Genomic DNA, 21,759 nt, shown 5'->3' with positions numbered 1-21,759 from the left:
ATGATTTCCACCTATATGTTATGTGAGAAAAAGTCTTTTGTGTTGTTTTCTAAGGCTTTAACAATACCGTAAGTCCACTGTCTACACAAGAAAATGATACATGATCTGGATCTGCCCGTGGTCATCGATGTATGGATGATTGGTGACTGTGGGGCTCCTGGCATAAGATTAAGGAGAAAGTACAAAACAAAGTAAAGCCCTCGTCATGAATCCCCACCTAGAGGTGCAACAAGAAAATAAATATGTGATTGAGTTAGGTTGACTTAAAATTAAAAATCCTACATTAAAAAAAAAACAAGTTCTAATTCTGCATCCCACTGTATTAATTTACTATCTGATCTTGGTCCTTTAACCTAGTGGTCCTAGGGCACAGGACAGTCAACCTCAGAGTTGTAAAACCCTACAGATCTCTTCTCTCCTGACCCATAACCATCATCCGTTCGTGCTATTACATAATAGTCACATTAGCTAAAAGGCAAGGGATCTAAAGCCCAGCAACATCTGAACATAAAAACATCAGCTTCCAAAATAAAAACCGAGTCCCACTTATCCTTGAGACACTGTGTGCTGTGCAAATGGCCGTGTGTAGTGGGTCCTAGTTCAGCGGTGGCAGCAACAAAGTGTTTTACAAGGAAGTCTAGGAAAATGGAGATATTAGCTTGGATATTTGAGGGTAAGTGGCAAATCAGAGGCTGGATCATGGCCATTTGGGATTGAAGAAAGGAAAGAAAGGAAGAGAGAGAGAGAGAGAGAGAGAGAGAGAGAGAGAGAGAGAGAGAGAGAGAAAATGTAAAGATAATTGAAGGGAAAGAGATGAAAAAGAAGTTGGTTGCTTTCCTAAACACCTGTGATGCACCCCACGTCCCGATTAAATGCTTCCCCAGGATGAAAGCGAGAGGGGATAAACTTTCAACTACTTCCCAGTTCTGTGGCTCCCGGGCATATCAAGTCAAACGCCTAGAGAGATGTTTAAAAATAGGTGACAGTGTCAAACAAAGGAGGTGACAGGTAGACATGATTGTGGGCTTAGAAGAGAACATGGTCTACCTAAAAGCCTTGTGACGCATCTGTAAAACCCATGCCACAACTAGTGAGCTATGGAAGACGGAAGAAAGGGCTTGCAGACATTGAGAGGGCTTGAGGGACGGACCCAGCTCTGACTAGGGAAAGACAGGGGATAGAACACAGGTCTCCTCACACATGACAATGCTTCTTTTGGCCCAAGGACTTTTTTTTTTTTATTGAATTCAAGAGTTTCAATTCGATAATTCTTCATGTAGCAATGTAGGAGAGATTGACTTACTGGACCGTTGGATTAGCTTGCAGTGACTGCTGTGCTTGACGTTATATGAGATTTGCTCTCGTCTCTTCTGACACAGTTCTTTTTCGTTCTCCTCCAGCTCCGAGCTGCTGCTGCTGCTGTTGCTGTCATAGCTGCTCTCGCTGCTACAGTAACACTTTTGCATCTTCATCACCTGCGCACATTCCGGCATGCAACACAGGGGCTGTAACGAAGGGACACGACGTCACTTGGCTAGAATTTGTGCCCCATCCTCAACTGCTTATTAGTGAATATGGAAAGCCCTCTCTACTTCTTGGTGCTTTTCGGCCAGTAGAGGACACACTAGCTGTGAAGCTTGCTTGGCATCCTGTGCGCAGCCCTGAGAAGGACAATGCTGTTTCTACTTGACTGCAATAAACAACAGTTTCCATAAACAACAACAAAGCGAGGGGAAATGTTTCATCTAAAAATATAAACAGCATATGAGAGATTAGGCATCAAGACTCGACCAGTAAAAGATGACTGGGGTGGGGCGGGAGAAGGATAAAGGGACTAACAAAGTGAAAACAAGAGAAGCCATCAGAAGTAAGGCCAGTATTCACTATAACAGAGCCGCTCACATGATGTTCAGGAAGCCAAGCACTACTCACATGGCTGGCTCACTGCTGATATTTGGTTGTTCATTCCTTTATTTTACTTGGAATTGACCCCAAAGCCAGTCTCACATGCTCTTTATGTATTTTAGCTAAGCATCCACTTTCTAAATGTGATGACTTGTGTACGACCCTTCATAGAGAATTTCTAACTTTAATGCAGCCTGGCCACAATGGACTATCATTGCTTTTCATTATCAATGTGTGACGTTCTACCAGCATGTCATATGAAAATCACTGTGGTGTGAAACTTTTTGGAAGAGGGACATGATGCAGAAGAGTGACTCTATATGTCTGATTGCCATGGTATTATGTCCTAATATTTCTAACAGATTCAACCTACTTCCACTCCTCATGACAGATATTTCTAAAGGCACCAGGCATGTGGAGGGACAGGGAGAGATATGGGATGGCCTAACTCAGAAAGGCCGTGCTTAATGGAGGACAAGGCAGTTCTGTAACTCAGTGATTTGAAGCCTGCTTGTTACAAACACCATATACCCCCTGTTCCTGCTGAGACAGGCTTCTGCAGTTGCATACTGGTGGCTCTGATGCTATTGTGTACCATAATGAATTCCTAGGATGTCATGGGAGTTTATGGAAAGAAACTATGTCTCTCCAGTGTGACAGTACAGGATGAGAGAAGGAGGGGAGAAGCATCTGGAATACAAAGCAAGCCAAAGCATGATGGCATTAAAGTTACAGCTTGTGCAAAGGATGAAATACGACCTACATGGAAAAGGAACTGAATACACTGGGTACCAACTTGTCTTTAAGCATATGCTCTCCTTTTGATGGCCTAATATTTACAGAGTACTAAAAAAATGCTCAAACAGAAATGCATAAAAATATTTGCCAGTAACACAGTCATCAAACACGTTGACAACCTGGGCAAACACGAACCCCAGAGAAAAGATGTCTCTTCAGAAGTTTAGCATACCCTGAAGGAAGCACGATCCAGCATGCAGGAGTGCCTTCCTCCAAGCAGCACACTGCTTTCGCACTTTCCCAAAGACTGACTGCATAATTAATCGACCCTACGGAGAAGTCATAGTGGGAGTGGGCAGCTGAAGTGTCGTGTCATGCAGGCATTTAGGACCTCTTGACCAGCGTAACTGTTCAAGCAATAGTAAACAGCAAATAGAAGTCATAGCAATATGAACTCTCAGTGGCACTTTAACTGTATGATGGGAATTTGAAGGTGGCATGAAACTATGACACAAATCATGCTACATAATTTTATTTGTAGTTTTATTATGAAATAGGCCAGATATAAAAATACATAAATGTACAAGTAAAAGAAATGTGTGTGTACCAATTTAGAAACATGGCCAATGCTTTATGTAGCACTTATTTGTGTGGCTAATATTCCTTCTGAAATAATTGAGATGCTAATACTTATCCTGCACAAAGTTAATCTAACAAAAATAATTTCAAATTATTATTCACTAATGAAGAGCTTGGTGAGCACTATTCACCACAAAGCCCTGTTCCTCTGAAGTAGAAGGTCTCTAGAAGTTTGGGTCACTTTAGAAACCTGGATAAAACTTAAATAAGAATTATAAATATACTCCTACATTAATTATGCTGCTCTCGGCTACATAGAAATTCTGCTGACTTTAACAGTTAAGGAGTTGCCCGATTCATCATTTCAATAACTACATCATTAACTTCTCCTGTTTATGTAGAAGTTGGAAAATACACAATGTGAGCTCTTCCCAGAATCCATCCATCACGCTTTGCTTTGGATGGCAAATCTTACATAAAGAAAATGAAGGTAAATACAAGACGCCTCTGTGCCTTTGCACATGCCTCTCTACCATCAATGTTGTGTCCTCAGGCTGTCTCAGGCTGGTTATGGCAAACTGCGGTGCTTGCTATGCAAAGCTTAGGAACTCTAGTGGTACAACTGGTTGGTACAACATACTTGTAAAATATGCAAAGCTTAAAATTTCCTCAAATGAGCCAGGCATGGTGGTGCACACCTTTAATCCCAGCATTTTGGAGGCAGAGGCAGGTGGATCTCTGTAAGTTACAGGCCACCCTGGTCTACAAAGAGAATCCAGGACAGCCAGAGCTCTGTGTTACAGAGAAATCCTGTCTCAAAAAGCAAGAAAAAAAGAAAGAAAGAAAGAAGGAAGAAAAGAAAAGAAAAGAAAAGAAAACTCCTCAGACCTTTCCCCCACATGGAGCCATGGTTCACAAGGGCACTCACTTTTCCAGATAATCTAAATAGATGTGTTTCACAGGAACTTTGAGCTTTCAGAATAATGTTTGACGCCTGAGGTCGCCCTTGCCTCCTGAAGCACGCCACAGACTCCCCCACCTGACGCAGCATCACAACTCTCCGGCTTTGCCTTGAATGTCCCTCCTAACCCAGATGAACAGGGCTCATTTTGCAAACCCTGTTCCAATGGCAATCCCCCCAGAAAGCTGTCCTCAGTCACCCCGCCTAGTTTACAGTCCACTCAGTACTCATCGTATCCACTTTGCTTTGACGCTCACCCGTCTGCTCTTCAACTAGCCAATGAGAACATTTTGGACACATTCAACAGATTTGACCAATAGGTTTTGGGGATGTGTGACGTACTAGACACTCTTAGGTGCTGCAGATAAAAGATGAAAACCCACTTCCCACCTTCAAGGTGCTCATACCCGCACACAAATATAGTGCCTCATGACAGCTGCTCTGCAACAGCATCAGTCCTGAGGAGAAGGCGGGGGAGGGGCTGTGAAGCCTGAGTCTACATGGTGGTTCAAGAGAGAGCTCACAGGAAGTAGCCAGGGTGCGGGCTGGTTAGGAAGGAGTCTCTACTCAATCCAGCAACACATCGGAGAGGGATTCCTTCTTTGTTTTAGTGAACAAGACTTAAAGCCTGAGAGCCTCACAATGGAGGGGGAGTTCGGCAATGCTGAAATATAAACGAAAAAGTACATGCTGGCAAGTGTCTCTACGATTTCTCACATTCGATTTCCTGCTTCCCTGCTAGCGAGCAATTCGTCATACATCATAAACTGCAGGAACAGTGGTGTTAGGCAGAACACATACCGGCCTCACTTTTGCCTTCACAACAGCTTTCTCATTCCTAAGATGTAGACATAAGGCTATTGTGTAACTCAGGTGCTGATTTCTGTGCCCCCGCCCCCATGTCTGGCTGCAGTCCTTGTTCTGAGACTCTCCTGTCTGAATGTTGTATAAGCTCTGTTCCCCAATTGTCCCCTGATATGCCAATAAAGCAGCTTACAGCCAACTCCTGAGCAGGGGAGAGAGTAGGGGTGGGCTTCCTGCCAGCCAAGGAAGGAGGAGTTAGAGGGAAAAGTGGGGGATTCAGCCCATGGGAAAGGTCCAGAAGACATCAGGAGAGAGCGCTGGAAAAGGGAAGGCTACAAAGTCCAAGTATCTCTGGGAGAAAACCAAATTAGCGTAGAGGGTTAGGAATATAGCAATAACTGCTCAGTTATTGTGTTGTGAAGCTTATTATGAAACAAATATTTAAAAATCTAAGTTATTTCTGTGATAGCTGGGCTAAAAGAGAAACTGTGAAATAAGCACGGTTTTATAAAAATAACTTTAACACTAAGAACTGCGTCTGTTCTTAAGAATTCACTGTCACTGTGTCCGTAATAAAGCCTCTCCAAAGACAACATAGCACATTCCTGAGATCAATGCTTATTTCCACATCACTTACCATGGCTATGCTATGAAGCCAACCTAAATGTCAACATCAGAGGAATGGACAGGGAAAATGTGGTCCCCATAAACCACTAAGTGGCCACCTCCTGTAGCTAGGCGGGACTTCCAATGGAAGGATAAGGACACCAACCCACCCACAAAACCTTTGACCCAAAGTTTGTCCTGCCAACAAGATGTGCAGGGACAAAGATAAATCAAAGATTGAGGGAATGGCCAACCAAAGACTAGCCCTACTTGAGACACATCCCATGGGAGAGAACCAGTCCCTGACACTATTAATGTTACTCTGCTGTGCTTATAGTCAATAGACTAGCATAACTTCTCTAAGAGGGTTCACCTAGCAGCTGCTGAGAACAAATGCAGAGTCCCAGAGCCAAACAGTAGTCAGAGCTCAGGGAGTCCTACGGGAGAGTTGTGGGAAGGATTGAGAGAGCCGGAGTGGTCCAGGGCTCCACAAGACCTACAAAGTCAACTAACCTAGGCCCATGGGGGCTCACAGAGACTGAACCACCAACCAAAGAGCTTGCATGGCCTGGCCCTAGGCCCCCTGCACATGTGTAACAGATGGGCCGTTTGGTCTTTGTTCCCCAACAATTAGAATAGGGGCCATCTCTAATTCTGGTACCTGCCTTTGGATCCTGTTCCCCTAATTGATCTGCTTTGCCTTTGGATCCTGTTCCCCTAATTGATCTGCAGCAACTTAATGTGCCAGGGTGGGGGCTGGTACCCATGGGAGAACCTCCCTCTTCTCTGAGGAGAAGGAGAGAGAATTGGGGGAGGGCTATGTAAGGGGGGCACTGGGAGGAGAGGGGGCTGCAATCAGGATGTAAAGTGAATAAATAAATTTTTTTTAAAAAGAAGCCAAATTCATGCCATTGAAGATGCCACTGGAGATAGCCACATTAAGTGAATTAAGACAACTTCTAATAATTTTCATATTGTGGTTCCTGGATTTTGTATAGACATCTTACAAAATTTTATAATCATGTATACATACTTAATGTGAGGATAAAAATGAAAGAACTTAGAAAGATGAGGAAACTCTTCCTTAATAGGAGGAGAAAGGGACAAGAAAAAAGGGAGAAGAGAATTACATTCAACATACAATGTGGATATACACTACATGGAAACCAGACAGACAGACAGACAGACAGACAGGAGGGCTTCCTACTGAAGTATCTGTAGAGTCACAATGTGCCTTACCTATAGTCCTACACAAGTCTTTGTTAACTATCTGGGACTGTAACAGAACCCTATCTAAATCCAGCCTATCTGAATCATGAGGTGTTCATTAGCAATTGGGGACAAACAAAAATCTGAAGGAAGCTAATGAAGCAAAGCATGCGTGTGTGCGAGGTAACATCATTTGCTTGGTTTTGCCTTTACTAGACACAGAATTCCTGAAGTTCCTATAAAAACACATCATAACTCTTGAGGGAAATATTTAGGAGAAATCACTTGCACTCAGTGACATGGACTTTGGCACTATGGAAGGTAGTGACATTTCACCTTTGGTCCTCGGATTCTGGGAGTCTTTCCCATCAACTTTTCATCGTCAATTTCACATTGTTCCAGAAGATCCAAAATATCTTCCTCCTTCAAAATCATCATTGAAACTGTGGTCAGTAAACAAGTATAGGCTGTTTACAAGTCCGCTGAGCTCTGTACGCTCATGTGCACGGATTGTTCTAGGAACTAACAGTGGTGGTCACGAGGGTCAAACAAGGAGGCATTAAAGGCAAACTCTTCAGATCCCTTTACCAAATCTGTGATGAACAGAACGCACAGCAGAAGCTGAGTGTGCAAGCATGTCCTTTCCAGCATACTGCTAAAATCTCAGAATACCCGAATTTAGGAAATTATTTCACTGGACACTAAGACATGCAAAGCTCATGCTCACCTTCCAGACTTCATCTCATTAACACCAATTAGTACAATTTAATATTAAAATGCAACAGAGAAAAATGAAAACTGGCCTGAGAGTTTCATTTAGAAAGAATTTAATGTTAGGAATTAGTTAACAGGAAGCAGTTACACTGTCTTAGAAACAGTAACCACTGCAGGAATGCCTTACAGCTATGTAAAATATTTTAATTCTGTGCCTGTGACCAGTAGAGGGACTCTCTAAGCACCCAACGGCCTTCTCCTGTGCTCATCTAATTTATGTTGAGGTCTAAGGAGAAAATGTAAGTCCAGGCACCACAACTGGAAGTTGAGCAGGCCTGAGCAGCTGTGCTGAAGAGCATAAGCAGCCATCTTGCTGTGTGACCCAGGTCCCAACACTGACAAAACTATGTTCACGTATCTGTGATGTAAACTTCACAATCTCCTTAAAGTTTATTGGAGAAACACATAATCACAACTTACAGTAGAAATGTATTCCAATCTAGGAAGGATGGCTATTAAAATGACAAAGACTCTGGCTCTGTGTGTGTGTGTGTGTGTGTGTGTGTGTGTGTGTGTGTGTGTGTGTGTCTGTGTGTGTATGTGTGCATGTGTGTATGTATGTGTATATGTGTACGTGCATGTGTGCATGCATGTGTGTGCATGTGTGTGTATGTTTGTGTGTGTATATGTACATGCATGTGTGTATATGTGCATGTGTGTGTATGTATATGTGTGCATGCATGTGTGTGTGTGTGTGTGTGTGTGTGTGTGTGCACATGTGTGCAAGAAGCCAGTTGGAGGCTGTACATCTATCACTCTGCCTTACTCCCTTGAACCAGGGTCTCTCCCTAACCTGGGCCAAGTTGGCAGGCAGCAAGGCCCAGGGATTTTGTCTGACCTCTGAATAGCACTGGTGTAGCAGATACATGAGCGGTTACAACCGGCCTCGTACACAGGGGAACAGCAATTGGAGTCAGGTCTTCATGCTTAGACAGCAAGCCCTCCCACCCGCTGAGCCATTCCCTCGGCCCTAAGATGGGCTCTTGACTAAAGACATATTGCTTCTCTGGCTCCTTCTCCGTGCAGACGTCCTCTCACCTTCATCCTTTTCAGAGGATTGTTCAGTTCGCGCTGGAACGAAGCTGCTCTTCCTGACAGAAAAGTCTGGAAGGCCACAGCCAACAAGCCTTCATATTTCTCCAGCAGGATTTTATCTTCAGGGGGGTAAATTCTCCTACCAAACAAGGACCAGAGAAACCCAATCTGATAGTTAGAATCAGCCATTTAGAAAACCACTGCCCTCCCTGCTCTGGGCCAACCAGGTGCTAGAAGCAAGCATAACATCCACGCGGAGAAGTTTCACTCAGTGACTCCGTACTGAAAGATAGAGAGGATAGGGTTGGCTGAAGTGCTTGAGGAATGCTGTTTGGACAAGTTGGTGAAGTGTTAACTCTGACTGGAAGTGTCCTAGGGGGGGCAGGGGGGGGCGGGGACCCGGGATAACGCAGCCGGTCTCAGTGTGTGTGTTAAGTGTGTGGACTGCAGACACTCCTCTGAGTGATCCCTTGGGGCGAGAGCATGAACACAGGTAGAAGCAGAGTGGGGAAAGTGTTTTCAGCTCTCCATGCTGCTGTGGAGGTGTCAGCATCGGGAAAGAACGTCTTACAGGAAGTGTGAGAAAACCCACATCCTCTGCGCACCCTTTGCTAAATCCTGAGGAGGCAATCTCAGGCTGGGAGGAAAGACCATCTTTCTAAGAACAGCAAGAGGTCCCCTTCTTGTCCTTTCCTGGGGGACACTGTGAAGATTTCCTACTCCCCGACCACCCATCTCTACCCAGACCCTTCAAACATGTTCTTATTTTGCCCAGTTGTTGAGAAATTAGGTTTAAAATGAAGTACAACAGCCACCAAAAATTGCCAGAAAGAATACTGGAAGATCTTAATTTTGCCTTTTTAAAAATACTACAGAATGACCAAATACAGGTACAGGAAAGGTTGGTTAAAAGCCTCCCTAGGCAGAGCAGAAGCCGACCAGCTAGCAAAAGCAGCTTCCACTAGAACATCTCCTCGCAGACTCTTTATTCTCCTGAAGCATAGTGAAATGCTGTTTCTAACAAAGAAAGCACAATACTTAAAATATGCTGAAAAAGCTGGTGATGAGAAACCACTGCTCAGACGCCTCTTCGGCCTCAGTGAGAGCATCGCAGCCATTACCTGTGTACATTTCCCCATATGCCGGCAGTTACCTGTAGTTCCCCATATGTCTATTTTCATGTTCTTCCCGCGAAACCTGCTTTCGTACTTGAACGAGTCTCTCTTTCTAAAAGTGAACAGATTTCATAAATAAAACGTAATGTAAATAAAGCAGGTCAAACTGTAGGCATGTCGTAAAAAGGTTCACACCAGGCTGGGGTGTAGCTCAGTGGCAGAGCACTTGCCTAGCGTGGGTTGACTGTGCACCACAGTGCAAGTCAGAATAAAAATAAGCCAATACACTGAACCCGCTGTTCGTACCAACTCTTCTTTCCGCCTCTCCAGCTGGTGCCTCTGCTGCTCCCAGTCGGAGGAGCCCGGCGAAAGCCTTCTTATTGGATTTTGACCATACAGCCTCCTTTGAGCCTCAGCTTTTTGTTTGGCCAAGTTCCTCCTTTTATCACTGGTCCTGAAACGTAAAACGCAAGGGCCATAACTTTTACTGCAGAAAACTTGGTATGCCATCCCTTTGAGAAGAAACCGCAGACGAGGAAACACGCGGAAGCAGGAATAAAGTTATTAGGCTTATATCTTCTCTTAGATTCTGCTCATGTGACATACTGTCTGGCTCACTCCCCTCTTCTCTGCGCAAACACTCGCCCCCTCTCCTTCATCAAGCCAGCAGGGGACTCTGTGTGGAAGGTGCTGCTTTGGAAAATAACCATGGAAATGAAATTTCCGTATGCCTTGAAGAGTCCAAGGCACCTGGTCTCATGTTTCATCCCTGAAACACAGCATCTATAGTCTTAAGTGAGTTAAATGCTGGATCTCTCTCCACATCTCTTAAACTTCAGCAGCACTGATGTGTTTTGTTTTCTCCTTGAGGTATTATAAGACCTAATCTCCATAATTGACAAATGTGCCTCCCCCCCCCCTTTTTTTTTTCTTTATCTACTTGTTTTATCTAAGTCATGAGGGTTAGTCTAGTGCTCTGTGTATTCAGATACCGAATTCTGGGCCCTGAGATCTGGTTGCAGTCCAGACGTGGACATTGTCACGTACACTGATCAATGTTGCATAAACTTTGTTCACCAATTATCTCTGATTGGTTGATTAAAAAAAAAAAGTTGGACAGACAATTACTGGGCAGAGGAGGTAGGTAGGCAGAACTTGCGCTCCCAGTTTGGAGGTTTTAGGTCAGGACCACAAGGGAGAGGAGGAGGAAGAAGAGGGAGAGGAAGGATGTGGTCTGATGGCAGAAACAGCCCAGGCAGGAGCAGTATGGCAAGTAGTGTGGGGAGTATGCTGGGAAGTACCCAGACTAGCTTAGAGGGTTAGTACACCTCAAGGCTGTCCATATAAAGCCAAATGGTTATTAATATATCCATAGGTCTCTGTGCCATTTATTTGGGAGTCAGAAGAGATAAATAGAAAAGGCCCCCCAAACTATAACATATCATTTCATTTAAGCTCTGAGCTCTCACCACTCCTTAGTACATTTCCAGACATGGATGAAAGCCTAGTCACTGTCATCATGTGAAAACTGACTTCACCGCCCTTTGCTCAGCTGTGAACATTTAGCCACAGCTCTCCAGGTTTCAGACAAGCAGTCCTGCTCTGGACCTTGGCCTCTGCCCCATTCCTTTTCTCTCGCATCCCTCTCATGTGGAGGAGTATTAAGTCTGAGGTCTCTCTCTCTCTCTTCACCATCACAGCTGCAATGGGAGAATCCAGTAGAAACTGACAAATAAAATAAATTCTGCCCTCAGCCATAAAGAAATAACACAACAGCCTGGGTGGTGGTGCATGCCTTTAATCCCAGCACTTGGGAGGCAGAGGCAGGTGGATTGCTGTTAGTTCAAGGCCAGCCTGGTCTACACAGTGAGTCCAGGACAGGCACGGTTACACAGAGAAACCTTTTCTCAAAAAACAAAACAACAACAAACCAAAAAAACAAAAAGGAAAAAAAACGGAAAAAAAATAAATAACAAAACAAAGCCAATCAGAGCCCTCATCCTTAATCTTCCATACCTTCTGTTGCCCTCACTCTGACACAGATGCCAACCAAAGAGGAAAGACAGGGGTGCTACCTGCTCAGCCAATTTCTAGTCTGAAGAAGGAGAAAAAAAAGCTGCACAATCTACAGATGGTTGCACTGAACTCATTAGAGATCGTGCTCTAAACAGGAAGCCACGGATTTAATGAGCGTTCCCCTAATATAAACCACATTACAGCTCACCCCACACAGAAGTGTCAGGGAACACCCATTTCTTCTCCTGACTCAAGGTTTCCGTGGCCAAAATAAAAATAATGTGAGAAAAATAAAACACAAATAAAACTGAAAGTCATTCGGCAGGGCCAGTGCTCTAAGTAAACGCAAGAAACCCATCTGGGTGTACAGGCTTACTGCTCATAAGAGCTCTCATGTACGGCTTCAGGCAGTGAAGGAGGTAGGAGCAGGGCCTGGCCACGCCCACCCGTGTGAAAAACCACGCCCCCAGCAATCCATGCGGAGCCACCCCGTAGCCAACGAATAGGAGAAAACACAAAAAGAAGGTAAGATATAAGTGCTATTTTATTAATAAATATGAAGTATGAGGGTGTGGACCACGGAAGCCAGAGTAGGGATGGAAAAAAAGTAAACACTGAGAAATATTTTGGAAGAAGACTTGAGTGTGAAGTGAAGAACAGGACAGATGTCTAGTGTTAGTGACCAGATGACTAAGAATATGTTAGCTGCGATGATGACTACACGTCTGGCTGTGTGCTTAGTGGAGAAGAGATTCCAGGGCTGAGACAGCTGTTGCTACTATTATTATTACTATCACTGCTGCTGCTGCTGCTGCTGCTACTACCACTACCACCACCACCATTATTATTATTATTATTATTATTATTGTTGTTGTTGTTGTTGTTGTTGTTATATTATTATATTATTATTATTATTATTATTATTATTATTATTATTATTATTATTATTATTATTATATTCCAGTTTTTCTAGAATGGTCACTTGTATAAAGCATCAAGAGGAAAGGAAAAATGAAAGAAAAATAAAGACCAAACAATAAAAATGGAAGGAAGAAGGACCTTTTCCCCCTTTTTTATTGCTGTGGCCTTTTATTAAGAGAAAAGCACAGGGCCGAGCAGTAAAGTCCAGCCAACAGGAGCTCCAGAAGCACCAGAATTTCTCTATCAAATATCCTGCTGGGGTGATATGGGAGGAACTGTCTCCAAGAAAATGACCTCTGTGCCGTTCCAGGCCAACCTAGGCTCTGCCTCCTGGCTTTTGTTTCATCTTATAATTAACGGCACTGCTATAGGCAACTTGGGGAGAAGCTTGGAATTTCTCTCGCCCTCCAGTCAGAACTGTAAGCAAATCCATTTCCCCCTTTTTCCTAACTCCTATCTGTAGGTTTTAAGCAGACCCAGCAAGCAAGTGACCCTGCGTTCTGCTTCACCCCTGGCTCACATGTCAGATCATACCAGCACTACCTGCACCTCTGTGGGGGCGGGGCTAAAACAATGATATTTCAGTTACAAGAGTCTTTTTCCCATTCTAGCTTTTAGGAATATGGTAGTTACAGAGCTACATTTGCATGTCTGTAAATCTAGGCACAAATTAATACTAATGGCCCTCACTGCAACACACTGTGCTCCAAGTATTAAAACATGTGTCACATCCTGTGGGGAACATGAGGATAGATAAGGAAGGGGCCCGTGCTTGTACACTTAGACATTTCCTGTCCCTTAAGTTATAGATATACCTCACCCCGGAAATGACCAAAAATAGCCACGGATGATTTCTGAGTCGGCGTCCTCCTTTGTAAATGTCAAGACACCACCAAGGATGCCCCTCAGTTAAACATAAGGCCCCATTATAATGGACCAACTTTGTGGGATACGTGCAGCTGATATAACAAAAAAACCATACACGAGGTAGGCCAAACATCAACAAGAAAAACTAAATATTCAGACATGTGCGCCTTTCACCAAGCAATAGAAGCCGCGTGGAAATGCCACTCAGTGGCAACTGCTAAATGCTTGAAAGTATTTTAAATAGAAGAATTCCTTGAGGTATTCCATAACACTTTCAGACATCTTGTGTGATGATAAAAAGAAACTGGGCATAAAAATCCCTGGTCAATCTTCAGGGTCCTCTAATCAGAGGCCACGAGCTCTGTTTCACACTGCAACGGTTGGGCATATGTGATAAAGCAGCTATATTTAATATCTTTTTCTCTTTTTCCTTGATGAAACAGGTTTGATCACTGCATTCCAAGCTAGCTTCGAACTCACAGTTCTCCAGCCTCCAGGAGCTAATACACTCCTTTCATAATGAGTCAAAGCTGTTCCTGCATGGCAGCATTTCAAACACCTGAATCCATGGCCATGGACACTTCAAGCAGCTCAGCCCCGCCCCAACCACGTCTCCCTTCAAGTCTTTCTTCCCTCTCTGTCTTTTCCAGTGATGATGTTCGCCTCACTGGACAGTGACATCTTTTCTCGTTACACAGTTCATACTTTGTTAACATATGACAAATTGCTTAGTTACAAATGTGTATGGGTTCTTGGGACTAACTTGCTTTTCATGCTTGCTTCTCACCCATAATACGTAAAACACTTGATCATGTGAGGGTACTGGGAGCCTGTTTTTCTTACATATCCTCATTGTAATCTTTCACTTAAGGAAAAATAGAATGTAGCCACATTGTGATCTTTGGACTGCTTGAAAGATCCTGCTAGGATATATAAGATGTGGGAAAAAGAATGAAGTCATTGGAACTCGCTCCCCAGAGTTTGTTGCATACATCAAATGTTAAAAAAGAAAGAAAAAGAAAGAAAGAAAGAAAGAAAAGAAAAGAAAAGAAAAAAGATAGATAGCAAAGACTAAGCCATGATTAAGATTTCCTGAGTGGCCCTGGGCGCTTAACTTTCCTTCAGCAAGAGGACGGTAGAGCTAGAGGTCTCCTCCCACACGAACCACCGACCCAGCTTTGTACTTTATGGTCACTTCTGCAATTGAGCAGCAGGTAATGCGGGTGTGTAGTACTTTATGGGACAGCAAAGGCAGTGGGCAAGGGGAATGAAAAGGTCTTTTGAAAAAAATGTGGGTTTGCAGAGTGGAATGAAGAAGGCCTAAATGTAAAACAAATGTGAAAGATTCATGATGCATCACCAGTTTCATGTGTGAGCACCTTATCTGTACCAAAGTGGGGGACCCCAGCGAGTGGAGCAAAGGCTCACCTGATGTTTGGGGGACCCCAGAGAGCAGGGGTGTAGGGTCAAGGCTCACCTGATGTTTGGGGGACCCCAGAGAGCAGGGCCTGGGGTCGAGGCTCACCTGATGTTTGTGGGACCCCAGAAAGCAGGGGCACAGGGTTGAGGCTCACCTGATATTTAGGGGACCCCAGAGAGTGGGGATGGGGGTCAAGGCTCACATGATATTTTGGGGATCTCAGAGAGCAGGGGGTAGGGTCGAGGCTCACCTGATGTTCAGCAGCTTCAGCGCATTCAGCAGGACTCCTTTTTTAACATCATAATCTATTTTCTGATCAGTTCCAAAGCTTGGGGCTCGATTAATCTGAAATTTACAGAGAGAACAATGAGTTTTGTTGACTGTTGAGAATGGATACATAATTCAGCCGTGTTTCTTAACCTTACATGGGATTTCCAGTCATCAGTCTCAGAGCTTTACATGGTAGATGCTCTAAGACAACTCTGCCACGCCTGTTTTTCTATTGCCTTAGGGCAAAGAACTGCAGGAAACAGCCTTCAAGCTCCAACTACAGGCTTAGTCTTCAGTTTCAGCTATACCTGACCCTCTCTTCATACTGACCCACATCATCTGAGCCTTAGGAAAGTTAAACGTAAACTTACCTTGAAAGCTGGGAAGACTAAGAGAAGTTATCAACATGGAAACAGTTACACGTGTGTATGCTTAACCACCAGCTCCCTCCATTCACAGCCTAAGAGCTTTCTGATTAGTTCTGTCGCTTCCTACAATATAAGTTTGGTTTCTCTCTGCCTGGCTCAACAGCGACTCGCTAACTTCCATTTTGGAAGGCGTTGATTACACCACTAGAAAACATTCCTAACAACAGGCACAACTGGGCTCAATTTCCCATCCTGAAAATGTTTTCAATCCTTGAAACTTTCTTTAAATTTGCCACTGCCAACCACTGCCAACCACTGCCAACCACTGCCTGGATTCTAAGTAGCTAGGCATTCTCATCCTCAGAGGCACCATCCACTCTATTCCACGTGGTGGCGCTAGAAGGTTTTTAACGTTGCATGAGACCCCACAGCATTAACATTTGGCAGCAAAAAGCAGACCAAGCTCTCAAAACCGTACATTTAAGAATCTGAACGTGCAAAATGTTCACCTTTCACTTTTCATAGATAGCAACAATGTTTTTTTAATTAATGATTCTGAGCTGAGTAAAGTAGAAACAACAAAAGAAAATAAAGAGTGAAGAAATGTGTCATAAGATTCCAAGCCTTCCTAAGTTGAAGGGGTCTGTGGTTCTTTTCCATCTCAGAATGACAGAAACAAAGAGAACAACAGGACTCAGCCAGGTCTCATCTCTAGGACCTAGGCTGGACTAAAATTCTAGCTAGCAGACATAAGCATCTTGAGCAGAGGTCGGTTTTATATTCTTCCATTGTTTCATATGGTATAATAATAACTAGAGGGGACAGGAGGCAAACCCTAGGACGTTCAGTTTTCAGAACTATCTGATGGCCATAAGGGAGACCTGATGTCCCCTGCAGCCTTAAGAACTGGGCACTTAATAGTGGGCCAACTGGAGTGCTTGGAGACACACTCCAGATGGGCTCCAGAGGCTGTGCCCACCCAGAGCTCATGCAGTGGTCGGTGAGAAAACACTCATGTGACCAGCCAACAGCTCAGAGGCAGCAAGCTGACACTTCAGTTCTCTCTACGCTGATGTGAGGAAGCAACATAAAATCCTATTGATTCATCCTTGGAAGTGCACTTGTCCCAGAATTTTCGTTCACTTCCTCCCACACACTCCAGCCAGTGAGTTGGGGACACCTGTGCCAAGCACACATTTGAAACACAGTTTTTAAACACATAAGGACTGCAAGGACTTGTGTGTGTGTGTGTGTGTGTGTGTGTGTGTGTGTGTGTGTGTGTGTGTGTGTAACTTCTTAGAGAACACCTTACCTCCAGAAGCCACGGCTTTAGCTTTCTATCCAACAAGATGTCGAACCCCAGGACTTCAAAGCAGACACTTTGGCTTCCTGGGGGCTGACCGGGTCTGCACATCCGATACGCATGCAGGACATGTGGCTCTGCTACAATCAGAGTCTTTACCACCAACTCCTGTCAAGATTGTGATGAAAGACATGAAGACGACTTATTTGGATATAGTTTCACACACACACAAAAAAAATGGCCCAGGGAGAAATTAGCATCCTGGGTGGACTCACGGTGCTCTTTGGAAGCAGCCGCTGAGTGGCTCTACCCTCACTCTCTCCAGCTCTGTCCCTTCATTCACCCATCTCTCTGGCCACACTCTCTTTGAATTTCTCCAGTAGGTGACGCTTCTTTTTATTTTTAAATATATTTTATTAATTTATTCATATTACATCTCAATTGTTATCCAATTCCTTGTATCCTCCCATTCTTCCCTCCCTCCCATTTTCCCCTTACTCCCCTCCTCTATGACTGTGACTGAGGGGGACCTCCTCCCCCTGTATATGCTCATAGGGTATCAAGTCTCTTCTTGGTAGCCTGCTATCCCTCCTCTGAGTGCCACCAGGCCTCCCCATCCAGGGGACGTGGTCAAATATGGGGCACCAGAGTTCATGTGAAAGTCAGACCCCTCTCTCCACTCAACTGTGGAGAATGTCCTGTCCACTGGCTAGATCTGGGTAGGGGTTTGAAGTTTACTGCACATATTGTCCTTGGCTGGTGCCATAGTTTGAGCAGGACCTCTGGGCCCAGATCTACCCATCATAATGTTCTTCTTATAGGTTTCTAGGACCCTCTGGATCCTTCTATTTCCCCATTCTCCCATGCACTATGGAATACTACTCAGCTGTTAAAAATAAGGAATTCCCGAAATTTGTGGACAAATGGATTAAACTAGAAATGATCATAATGAGTGAGTTAACCCAGAAGCAGAAAGAGTCAAATGGTATATACTCACTTATATCTGGACACTAGCCCAAGAGGCATGTCCCATGAAAGTCTTCACTCACAAGGAAAGTGGGACAGAGGGGAGGACATACTATTGGGACTCTAGTGAGAGGTGACACTTCTTGCCACCCGAGGCTCTGCTGTCCCATCTTCCTGGAGCATGCTCCCTTAGATCCCCATGCACAGTCACTAATATTCACGCAGAGCTTCCACAACATGCCTGAAAAGCAGCTATGCTTGAAAATGCATCCTAGCAACTAATTGATGCTTTCTTCTCTGTGTTTGAGCAAGAAGACCCCGTGTACTTAGTTTTTTTGCACCATCCCAGTGCCCGTAATAGTGAATGGCATTGAAGATGCCCAAAAACATCTGTAAACAAATAAGGAAGATAAAAAGAAGCATATGCTAGCTCTATACAGAAATAGGAGTTATAAGGAGGAAAAAAAATCTAGGAAGGGTGCAGCCTTCCATGAACAGGATTTGGGGACCTCCATGTAGACAGACACTGAGGAACTAGGAAGAGAGAGCTCACGGGTGCTAGTTTGTAGTCTGCAAAGGTCTCTCTGAAGAGGAAATACATCTGGCTATCATGGCTGGAGAGATGCCTCAGTGGTTAAAAGCACCTCTTAGAGAGGAGTAGAGTTCGGTTCCCAGTGCATGTACAGAAGCTCACAACCATCAAACTCTGATTCCAGGGGATCCAATTCTCTTTTCTTTCCTCCATAGGCACCAGCCACATACGGTGTACATATATATGTTCAAGCAAAATACTCATATACATAAAATAAAAATAAATATGTTTTGGAACTGTCTATCAATATTTTCCACAGTGGACTATGGGAAAGCCAGAAACTTCTCTGGCTTCCACTTAAAGTGGCTTCCTAACTCTTGCTGTCTGAGTACAGGCAACACAGAGAGATGGTAAAGACCTTGACTCCCTAGTCAGACTTCCAGGTTTGCGCCTGGCTTTTCTGCTTCTTATCTAGGCTGTGCAAGCATGGTACTTCGGCTCCGTGTCTTATTTTCCTCAATCTAAATAACCAAAGTACAGGGTGAGACCCCAGACACAGATTTCAGCACAGTGCCTAGAACAGGGCAGACCTTCACTAAGCCTTCGCTACTTAACTACTGCGCTATTGCTGGTCTGTTGTTTCTCAGGAATCAACCTCAGGTCAAATACCCTACCCCTGGGTGGAAGCATCATTACATGGAAAAGAAAAGGACAGATGGGCATTAATCTCACTGTCGTCACCCAGGAACACTGATCAGTTCAAATAACTGTATATATGCAGCTGGCTTAATATTTGTAATGACATACGTGAAACATTTTAAAGATATTCTCATTAACTGGTTATTTGTAATCATTATATTCATTCTAGCCAACAAAGTATCCAAGTTGTAGAGATCATGAAATGTGTCAGAGATTATGAGACTTAAATTAGCATTCTTTTTGGCCCACATCTAAAAATTATACTTCAGGATCTAATGGAAGCTAATTTCCATACCCTCCACTAGTCTTGCGTGTGCACTTTCTTCTAATTCAGTTTGGTGGGAAAAGTATTGTCTAAAATCAGAGTACGAGGAGGAGGTGGTGAGCACCGTTCTCTGCCTGGCCCTTCACTCTTACACCCCCTCACTGAGCTGGCCCAGTAGGTTATATATTTTCACAGGAACTGTCTCTAAGGACCAGACTCATATGGAAGTTAATGTATTGGTAAAGAATAAAAAATAATAACAGAAGGTACGTAACATTTTCTTGGTGTCACTGAGATAGTCATCTAAGAACCTGGGGTATGTAGTAAATGAATGGGTGGATGGATAGATGGATAGATGGATGGATGGATGAACAGACGGATGGACAGATGGGTGGATGAATAGATGGATGGATGTGTACCTGGGTTGGTTGATAAAATGATGAATTATAAATAAGCAAAACTCGTTTCTTTCATTCTCAAAACTATTCCACACTTATTTAAAATAAATTTCTTCCTGGTCTATCTATTTCATATACTAAGTCCCTTCTCCCTTCTAGTCTCCCTGAAAATGAAGAGATCCTTGACCCTCCGCTGTACTGTGGACAATCAGTTAACCCTCGTGTTTACCTCCTTGGGCCCTTTTCACTGTGGTTCACTTAAAGCTGTCCTTTCACCTCAGTGACTTACAGGAGCTTCCCAGGTGTCCTCTCTGCCTACCCTTAATGTTTGCTTTAATCTGTTCTACACCTGCTTTGAAGTTTGTCTTCCAGGTGCATACATTTTACCATATTAACCATCTTACTCTTCTCTATTAAAACTGAATGATGTTGTCAAGATGTCCCCAGGGTGAAGGTGCTTGCCACCAAACCTGATGGCCCTAGTTTGATCCTCAGAGGGAAAAATCAACTCTCTTGTGTCATCTGATCACACACATGCTGTGGCTGGCGCACACACACACACACACACACACACACACACACACACACACACACAAATTAAAAACATTTTCAAAATGTTCTTCAGTCCTTGACAGATTGTGCCTTGCTTTACTCTTCAGATGCAAAAGTTGGTCCACACATCAGTTCAGTAGGAATCTCTCGCAAGTCTCCCCACAGATCTTCTGTAACAACTTATGCATCTCCCCGATCTCCTGACCTCATAACTCCAGGCCCTCAAGCATGCTTTTGTCCCATCTAGAATACCTTTCCCTAGAAATGAGGTTATTACTCGCCAAGGCTTGTAAAAAGCTCAACTTTCTTTATAAAAACCAAAACATAAAAACTCTCTTCTGCTCAACCTTAGATACTATGCTCTTAATAAAAGAACAACTTGAGTGGTATTTAAATTTAATGCTAATGAAAGGCATTTACAGTTACAGAATGGAATCATCTTACTGAAATATCACTCCAGAACTTAGCAACATCGTGTTGATTGGCTTGTAGAAATTCCGTAAACCACTTGATGGAACGCTTGCTGCCTTTGTCTTCAGTTTCATTGCGTTCAAACCGTTCATTATGTTTGTTCACGGAGTAGTTGGTCAGATGCATATATAACTGGGTCTGTCAGGAGGAAGGACAAAGCGTTACCACTTGGGAGAGCCACAACCCTGTGGTTTCACAAGGAAGAGAGCCTCAAAGACTTGATAAAACTGAGACGTTCTTAAGCTCAGAGATGACCAGAAGCAGGGGATAAGGCATGTGCTAGAAGCCATGGGTTGATAAAAGGAAACCGAAACCCCAGGCCTGAGAGTGAGCTGCAGATTTGTGCTCAGTGGAGGCCCACTAAATTGTTGAGGAGTACCTGCCAAAACTAGACATGACTGCTGCAGACACTGCATGCTCTGTCCACAGGAAAGAGAAATTAAACTAGATCGAGCTTCCTCCCTGTGCTATTGTTAATGTAGGGATGGAAGGTGCTATGCATGCTGTTCTGTGAGAAATGACCAGGGCACATGTGCCTGCGGTTGCAAGAATGAGGAGACAGTAACAGGAATAACCAAGCACATCCTCACTGGACTCAAGGTCCACTAGACAGTAGGGAATCCATGTCTGGTTCTGTAAGCTGGGTCAACCCGCACTCAAAATAAGGACATTTATGCCCATAGGTTAGTGCGGCTGCCAGTTCTGATCAGGGGAGCTTCTTATGCATTCAGCTTGGTAACCACAGAGACTGACCACTGGCCAAAGATACGAGCGTGTGTGACAGCTGGGTGTTCAGCCATATACAGAACGTCCAGAACTTAGTGGACATCATGGACAAGGATGAAGGGAAGAATGTAAAAGCTGACCATAGGGGTAGAATGTTGTAAACTGCTATTTTTCTGGACACGGAATGGCCACTGCACCCATGGATTCTCAAAACCTGTAACTATGTGAGCAAGACACTGAAGAATAGAAGAGTTGGTGT

General features: G+C 43.9%; 1 protein-coding gene and 1 long non-coding RNA gene across 4 annotated transcripts in view; one reads left to right on the top strand and one right to left on the bottom strand.

Moving 5' to 3' along the window:
- Positions 1-21,759, bottom strand: part of TTLL7 (tubulin tyrosine ligase like 7) — a 115,270-nt gene that overhangs the window by 40,014 nt on the left and 53,497 nt on the right. For all 3 annotated transcript variants that reach the window (XM_084757295.1, XM_084757294.1, XM_084757296.1), the window contains 8 exons: positions 20,748-20,912; positions 16,901-17,059; positions 15,201-15,295; positions 10,033-10,180; positions 9,765-9,838; positions 8,615-8,750; positions 7,139-7,225; positions 1,304-1,505 (listed from right to left, as the gene is read on the bottom strand). In XM_084757295.1, the coding sequence (XP_084613421.1) occupies positions 1,304-1,505; positions 7,139-7,225; positions 8,615-8,750; positions 9,765-9,838; positions 10,033-10,180; positions 15,201-15,295; positions 16,901-17,059; positions 20,748-20,912 (1,066 nt within the window). The remainder of the gene's footprint in view (positions 1-1,303; positions 1,506-7,138; positions 7,226-8,614; positions 8,751-9,764; positions 9,839-10,032; positions 10,181-15,200; positions 15,296-16,900; positions 17,060-20,747; positions 20,913-21,759) is intronic.
- On the top strand, positions 12,076-14,427 carry LOC311583566. Its single transcript, XR_014774583.1, has 3 exons — positions 12,076-12,267; positions 12,707-13,082; positions 13,974-14,427. It is a non-coding gene; the product is annotated as an uncharacterized lncRNA (long non-coding RNA).

This window comes from Acomys minous (assembly GCF_964271855.1).
Source record: "Acomys minous genome assembly, chromosome: 14".
In the NCBI taxonomy this organism is placed as follows: domain Eukaryota; kingdom Metazoa; phylum Chordata; class Mammalia; order Rodentia; family Muridae; genus Acomys; species Acomys minous.
This window is presented reverse-complemented; position numbering and strand designations above follow the sequence as displayed.